This window comes from Lactuca virosa, chromosome 4 (genome assembly GCF_052849685.1).
Source record: "Lactuca virosa cultivar CGN04683 chromosome 4, Lactuca_virosa_CGN04683_v6, whole genome shotgun sequence".
Lineage (NCBI taxonomy): Eukaryota > Viridiplantae > Streptophyta > Magnoliopsida > Asterales > Asteraceae > Lactuca > Lactuca virosa.
This window is the reverse complement of record NC_136429.1, coordinates 395,967,364-395,976,053: the sequence shown is the minus strand read 5'-3', so window position 1 is coordinate 395,976,053 and position 8,690 is coordinate 395,967,364. Positions and strand designations below refer to the sequence as shown.

At 33.7% G+C, this 8,690-nt stretch overlaps 1 protein-coding gene across 1 annotated transcript; it reads left to right on the top strand.

The window, feature by feature from the left end:
* Positions 1-1,332: 1,332 nt before the first annotated feature.
* On the top strand, positions 1,333-6,994 carry LOC145108839 (TMV resistance protein N-like). Its single transcript, XM_079045933.1, has 6 exons — positions 1,333-1,973; positions 2,178-3,285; positions 3,383-3,676; positions 3,787-5,475; positions 5,676-5,714; positions 6,628-6,994. The coding sequence occupies exons 1-4, from the start codon at positions 1,495-1,497 to the stop codon at positions 5,470-5,472; spliced, it is 3,567 nt and encodes a 1,188-aa protein (XP_078902059.1). The 5' UTR covers positions 1,333-1,494; the 3' UTR covers positions 5,473-5,475; positions 5,676-5,714; positions 6,628-6,994.
* The last annotated feature ends 1,696 nt before the right edge of the window (positions 6,995-8,690 follow it).

Here is an 8,690-nt window from a genome sequence, read left to right as displayed (position 1 = left end):
AATCAGTTTGTATTTAATTTGAAATACCTTAGTTTCTTTAAATTTACTTCATAATAAAAATCAAACTTTAATAGGGTGTTTTAATGCAATAAAACAACATCCTTATATTAATTGAATGTGGAATTAAAGAATATATTGATGCATACATACCTTCATTAATTTTTTTGCCCTTGCCTACTTCATCATCAATTCTGCGTTTCTTAAGCTTCAAAGAATTGCTAGAATGAATCTCAATTGCCTTATTCTCATCTGATACAATAAAAACGATTGTATTATCTACTGAATTAACGACAACTCACAAAACAACTACCTTCATTGACTTTTTCCATGTTTCTAAGAACATCAACACTTGAAACACCGCCATTTTCGGGATCTTTCTTAATCTTCAATGATTTACCGGAATGTATCTCAATTGGATTCTTCAAATCTGGAACAAAATAACATGAACTACATGAATCGATAAAACTAATAATTAAAGTTCTGAATGCTTGATGAATATGGATAAACATATGAACCTCCATCAAATTTTTGTTTCTGTATGAAATCTTCAACCGCATAATCTTCATCATCTTCAATTTCAATCGGATTATCAGCACAGTTCAAATTCAAATTCATGTTTCGTTCTAATTCCTTTTGCAATCGGTTCTTTTTTTTTCCTTTTCGAATTAAACCTTTTTTTATTTGAACGAGCATCCAATATGGCTTTAAACGCAAACATCGAATAAAAACCGAAACTGCAATCGGTCAATTCTAATTTGAGTCAACCGAATGTCTATACATTAAAAACTAAATTGGTCCACTACGTACAGTAAGAAGTTACCAACTGAATTAAAATTTCAAATTTGATTATCCACAATAACTAATAAATACATTCAAAAAATATATATTTACAAGTATACCCTTTAAATATTAGAAAATAATATAAATTACAAAATACATGTGTCAAAAATTGAATGGTTCTCGCATTTTCGCATAATATATATATTTTCGCATATATATATATATATATATATATATATATATATATATATATATATATATATAATTAAATTGTCTTTTTTAATAAGAACCCTAAAAATCAACCTGCGTCTTATTTTTTTAGTCGATATCCCCACTAAAAAAAAGTAAGACGCCAAGGGGAAATACAGAGACGTGGAAACGGAAATAAGATTCTTGAAACTCATCTTCTTCTGCACTTCCTTTTCTCTTCCTGACAAAAATGGTAAACATGGTAAATATTTTTCACAACCGTCATGCCTTAACTAGAAATGCAGTAAATTTACAGTTCCTTGACTAAACAAGTGGTCTGGCTTTCTCCACAGAAGTCCAAAAGTCTTCCAGCAACACCCATCACCATCGATCACATTATCTTCTATCTTCTTAATCTGCTTATGATGATCATCCAGATTCATCTCATCAAAATTTCTTCGCAATCATTTTAACTTTTCTTAACAAAGATTTGATTTTTATCAGGATCCTTCAATCATACCTTTAATGGCGTCTTCTTCAACTTCATCCATTCACAAGATCTTTAAGTATGATGTATTTTTGAGTTTCAGGGGCGAAGACACTCGTACGAACTTCGTTGACCATCTTTATCATGCTCTTAAGCAAAAAAGCATTCATACTTACAAGGACGACGAAGAAATCAAAAAAGGGGAAAACATTAGTGATGAGCTCATCGGATCCATTGAAAACTCCAAATTCTACATCATTGTTTTCTCCAAAAGATATGCCTCTTCATCTTGGTGCTTGAATGAACTTGTTAAGATAATGGAGTGTCAGAAGTCGAACGAGCATACCGCTTACCCCGTTTTCTATGATGTGGAACCACGGGAAGTCCGCAAACAAGAGGGGGCAGTGGCAGACGCCTTTTACGACCTTCAAAATAAAGAGGCTGCTGGAATATGGAGAGAGGCTCTCAAAGAAGCAGCGGATCTGGCTGGGTGGGAGTTGAAGAACACTGCTGACGGGTAATTCCTTCATTAGATCTCTGCAATATTTTGAATATTTTAGATCTACTGCATAATCTGGAGTCCTGGATATAAATGGCTCGTATATGGCATCTTAGATTGTCAAATTTTAATACGTAATTTTTCATATGTTAATTATAGATCTGAAAGTGACTGGTGATATGGGATTTTGAGTAAGCTAACTGAATCTTCTTTAAAATGCAGGCATGAAGCTAAATTCATCCGAAAAATAGTTGAGGTGCTTTCACTAGAGTTACGTTCCATTAGTTTCAACATTGATGAAAAGCTAGTAGGAATGGAGACCCGGATCGAAAATCTTATACCATCTTTAGGAATTGGCTGTGACGATGTCCGTATGATCGGGATCAAGGGCATGGGAGGTGGTGGAAAGACAACTTTAGCAAGAGCTGCTTTTGATCACATATCCTTTCAGTTTGAAGGTACAAGCTTCGTTGAAAATGTGAGGGAAAAGGCTTCTTTCTCCGGTTTAAATTCTTTGCAAAAGCAAGTCCTTTCAGATGTCTTCAATGAAGACATGAGAGTAAGTAGTGTTTTTGATGGGAAACGCATGATGAAGAGGAGGATTCCTAATAGGAAGGTTCTTGTTGTTCTAGATGATGTTGATGATATAAATCAACTTGAGGCGTTAGCAGGCGAGCCTAACTGGTTTAAGGCGGGAAGTGTAATTATCATCACAACAAGAGATGAGCAAGTGCTGGTAGCGCATCGAGTGAAGTTCATTCATGATGTCAATCTGCTATCATATGAGGAGGCAATTTGCCTGTTCAGTAGGTTTGCATTTGGGATAGATATTCCAATTCAAGGGTATGAAGAGCTATCAAGACAAGTTGTACATTATGCGGCTGATCTTCCCTTGACGATTAAGGTTTTGGGTTCGTTTCTTTGTGGAAAAACTGATCTCGAATGGATAGATGCCCTAGAAAGACTAAAAACGATTCCGGAAACACAAACTTTGAAAAAATTGGAATTAAGCTATATATCTCTAGAGGAGGATTACAAGGAAATGTTTCTAGATGTTGCATGCATCATGAAAGATTGGCTGAAAGATGAGGCTATCAAAGCGCTTGAATATTGTGGGTTTCATGCTAGAAATGGTTTAAAAGTTCTTGAACAAAAATCTCTCATAACTATTTATAAGAACTTTTATTATGATGGTGATTGCCTAGGCATGCATGACCGTATTGTAGAAATGGGCAGGAATATTGTTCGTCGTGGGCACCTGGATGAGCCTCACAATCATAGCCGATTGTGGATTAAAGATGAAATTGAAGAGATATTAGCTAATGATTTGGTAAGGATAATGTTTACTTATATTTGGTAAAAGAAAAAACCAACACATCTATAGTTATTATGACACAAGTTTCATGGTGACTTATTTTGGATTGCAGGGTACTAAAGCAACAAGATGTATACGATTCCACTCAGTGAAATTCAATCCTCATATTTTTATAAAAGGTCTGAGAAAGATGAAGGAACTTAGATTTCTTTCTGTTTTTGGAGTTTCTTCCAGTGATTTGGAGTTTAGTATGGCTGGCTCAGACTTCCCAAATGCTCTACGATATGTGGATTGGACCTATTACCCTTTTAGTTCTTTACCCACAATGTTTCAAGCAAATAATCTTGTTGCACTTAAAATGGTTCGCAGCAGAATTGTACAACTTTGGGAAGGTGGAGAAAGTAAGGTAAAATTATGGTTGATCGATTGATCTGTATAATTCATTATATAATGTTATACATACATTGTTCTGTTATTACACCAATATTCATTTTGTTTCTTTTTTGCTTATTTTAGGTCTTTAACAAGCTCAGATTTCTTGACCTCAGTTTTTCAAGGTTGAGTACCATTGACCTTGGGCTTACTCCAAATCTCGAGACGTTGACTCTTCATTATTGCGATGATTTGCTAGAACTTCATATGACCGCTGGATGTTTAAAGCTCACCTCTGTCGACATTGAAGGTTCAAGGTTGAGGACCCTTGACCTTGGGATGACTCCAAATCTAGGGAAGTTAAATCTTCAAGAATCTTGTTGTTTGGAAGAACTTCACATGGCCAATAAATGTCAAAAGCTCACCAAACTCAAAATTAGTCATTCAAAATTGAGGACCCTTGACCTTGGGATGACTCCAAATCTAGAGAAGTTAAATCTTCAAGAATCTTGTTGTTTGGAAGAACTTCACATGGCCAATGAATGTCAAAAGCTCACCAAACTCAAAATTAGTCATTCAAAATTGAGGACCCTTGACCTTCGGATGACCCCAAATCTCAAGAAGTTATATCTCAAAGAGTGTCATAAATTGGTAGAACTTCACACCCCCATTGGATGTCTAAACAAGCTTGTCCATGTAGACTTAAGTGGTTGTTTGAGGTTTAGCTCTTTTTTGTTTGACAAAGATGATTATACTTCTTGTAGTGTGGATGAATCACTTGAGGTTGGTCCTTCAGCTGAATTACAGCTGATTGCGGAGGCCTTAGAAAGATGCCCGCTTCACCCCGACAATAACTTGCCTAAGTTTCGGTTTAAGTGCTTTTATGAAGAAGATCGAACCTCATTTACTAGAAATCTTGAGATGCTTCTTTCTGTAGGTATGTGTGCTTGCACAAACCTTGAGACGTTTTCACAAAGCATTTGTGGGTTAAGACATTTAAGAAATCTTGAACTCAAAGGCAGTTTTCTAGAGACGTTCAAGGATCTTGACCAGTTAGATTGTCCGGAGGAGCTAATTTTGTCATCTACAACAATTGAACATCTTCCACATAGCATTTGTATGTTGAAACATTTGAAATCTCTTGAACTTATAGATTGTCTGCTACTTGAGAGGTTACCTGAGGATCTTGACCAATTAGAATGTTTAGAGGAGCTAACTTTGTCATCTACAACAATTAAACATCTTCCGGATAGCATTTGTATGTTGAAACATCTGCAATCTCTCAGACTTATATTCTGTTGGCTTCTTGAAAAGTTACCCGAGGGTATTGGCGAATTAGAAAGTCTAAGGATGCTCGCTTTGTCATCCGCGAAGATTAAGCATCTACCAGGTAGCATTTGTATGTTGAAACGTTTAACTTTTCTCCAACTTGATCATTGTTTGTTGCTTGAAAAGTTACCTGAGGGTATTGGGGAATTGGAAAGTTTAAGGAAGCTCACTTTGTCATCTATGAAGATTAAGCATCTACCCGATAGCATTTGTATGTTGAAATTTTTAACTTCTCTCAAACTTGATCATTGTTTATTGCTTGAAAAGTTACCTGAGGAACTTGGATGTTTAGAACATTTAGGAGAGTTGTATGTACAAGGTACAAGCATAATTCATCTTCCACATAGCATTCTTTTGGTAAAAGATCTGCTTATCTTCGGGTCGAGGGAACTTCTTGAGTCGTGTGGGTTTACATTGGAGATACATGGCTCACTATCTAACTGCTTCGTACAGCTGCCAACAGCAGAAGTCTCCAGGGATGAGCTTTTTGAAGCTTTGTAACAGGTACTTTCTGTGTTCTTTATTGATCATGTCACACTGATTTAAATAATAAAATTGATATGACGGTAACTAAATTTCAGCCACAAATCAAAATTAATAATTAAAAGAAAATAAAGTACTATACATGCAGACAATGTTCGTCTTAATTTGTTCTCTTCTCTTGATTTGTTCTCTTAAAAAGCTAAATTCAATGATTTTTGTAGAAAAGAGATGCTGAAAAAATGGATTAAACCTACACTCAGGTAAATATCTATCAGTCTCTCTCGTGTGTGTATGTGTGTGTGTGTGTGTGTGTATATATATATATATATATATATATATATATATATATGGTGTTAAATGCATGAAATAGAAACATACATTTGTTTGTTTATCATAGCATCCTAATTCTAGTTAGCTATTACAACATTATACTACAAAATATCTACCCAATTATCAATGACATTAAATTACAAAGCAATTTTACTGCCCTAACTGGGTAGAATTATTGAAGTATATGCTTAAATAAGAAAAAAAAATGAAACTTGAAAGCACAATGCTATAATTGGCTAGACCATTCAAAGTATAATGTTCTAATAAGTAATAGTTGAAAGTACAATGCTCTTGTTATGTAGAATTTCAAAGTATAATGTTCCAATAAGTAAAATTAAAAGTACAATCCCATGGTTGGGTAGATTATCTAAGTATAATGTTGTAATAAGAAAAAAAATATTTGAAAGTACAATGCTATAATTTGGTAGATTTTTCAAAGTGTAATGTTTTAATAAGAAAAGAAAGTAGAACGGTATATCTGGAAAGTATAATGTTCTAATAAGAATAACATTGGATGTACAATGTTATAATTTGGTAGATTTTTCAAAGCATAATGTTTTAAGAAAAACAAAGGAACATGTTGTAATCAAATGAACTAAATGTAGGATGCCATACTACATAAATAAATGAAAGTACGTTGCTATATCTAATATTAGTCCGATATTTATGTATGAATATACATGTGTATAAATGTATGTACGTATGTATGTATGTACGTATGTATGTATGTATGTATGTATGTATGTATCAACATTATTTTCCACATTATATTACAATTTAGAAACGGTTGATCTTTTATCATCCACAATATAATCATGTGTTCACCTTGAAATGTGCGTGCAGATACCGGTAGAAGAAAGGTTGATTCCAAGTTCAGTATCGTTGACCTTGTGTTGGGGATTCCTGTTGATTGAAGCATTGTTACTAATTGAAATCAATGTGAGACTTCTTCAAAAGAAGAAACACATAGTGGACAAAGAGAATGAGTTGGAAGTGATCTCCATTAGAACCATGGCTCAAGAGACATTAGGTTGGGACTTTCCAAAAGTCATTTGAACTGCAAGATTTTGATAATAAATTCGCTCCATTCTTCATTTAATGGAACAATAAAAAATTGATCGTAGGTCTTGTTTGTAACTTTGTTTTTAGACTTAGAGCTTAATGCTTTGTATTTTGAAATATAATTTTAGCTTACCACTCTGATTTTTCATGGATCAACCCAAACCGTATCCTGATTATAAATAAGATTGTAGTTTTGATAGGTATGAATCATTTCATATGTGTGTTGATTGCAACCTTAATTGTTTGTGAATAGAGTTTTGATAGGTTTCAGGTTAAAAGTTGCCATACAATCTGTAGAAAGTTGTTACAATAGGAAAAACGTTCTGCTATGTAGGGTGTACATAATGCAGGCACCCACAACAGGATGATTTTGAGAAGCCCTGGAGGCCCATAAAAGTCATTTCACAAAGAACTGTTGTACTTTCTCTGTTTTCTAGTTGATCATCGTACTCTGAATTGACATGGTGGTCTTTTTGGTCTTGTTGTAGATGGTAATAATTATTTTTTAGCCAAAAACCCAAAAATTAAGTTAGGTGGTTAGTCTCTCGACTTTGGAAAAGGTTGATATGATGGGTCTCTACTAATCCAGTGACTTATAATAGAAAAAAGAAATTTTCCACAGGTAACTTTCTTCATGTTATTTTATAGAGGGACAAGTTCATTGTTGTGTGTATGCTGCTAATAGAACTGGAGATGAAACATAACACACATTTCTTTATGAACTATTTTTTTTTTTGGAACTAATCATGGGTAGTGATGGTATGTTAACTTTGTTTTTTCCTTGATTTCATAGGGTTTATGTATATATTCCAAAAAGTTATTTCATCATATAATTGATTTCTACCAGGCAGCTGCCAAAGTAGTTTTATTGCACTGATCATGGAGGATGGAACAATAGATACATTTCGCTCTTCAACAATCTTGGCAACTGAAGTGAATATTGTTAATTGACCTTCATTTGAACCCTAAATAGGCAATCTATTTTTTTTTCTGATCAAAAAATTGCACTGGAGATGGAAGTGTTATGGATTTTAATTGATACTTGTATATCTTAATTGTTTTGTTGGGTGCCTCATTACTGAAGTTGCAGTATTTTTCTACATTTTAGTGAGCAATAAATTGAAAAGACTCAGGTAACCTGGTTCATCTTAATTTCATATCTTCTCTTGATCTTTTCCCATGAAAAAGTTAAATTCAATGGTTTTGCATAAATAAGATGCTAAGAAATTTGACATGTATGTTTGGGGTTAAATGTATGAATTAGAAACATACGTTCATTTGTTTTTTTTTTGTCGTACATCCTACTTTCATTTATTCTTGTTAAACATTGTACTACAAAAATCTAGCCAACAGTTGCAATGCAATTAAAATACAGAGCAATTTCACTTCTCTGACTGGGTATATCAATCAAAGTATAATGTTCTAATAAGAAAAAATTTGAATCTTGAAAGTACATTTCTACGTTTGGTACATTTTCAAAGTATTATGCTGTAATAAGAAAATTTTGAAAGTACATTGCTATAACTGGTAGGAGTTTTACTTATTAGAACGCTATAGTTTGAAAAGACACTTAAACACATATTAATTCAATCCTTTTAATATCATGAGTGGATTAAATTCTAAAATCTAGGCGTAAAAAAGAGATTTTAAACATGTTTAATAAGAGGTCTAAACAACCATTGATGCTTGTTCCTTTTGATTTTGGTCATGCATATACAATGTAAATGAAATCACTAAGAGCTGCAACAAGAAATATAGAAAGTTTCAACTAAGAGCACCACTAAACCACCCACACCCTATTTTCGCTATTCGGACATTGGAGGAGATTCTTTCTCAACACGCGT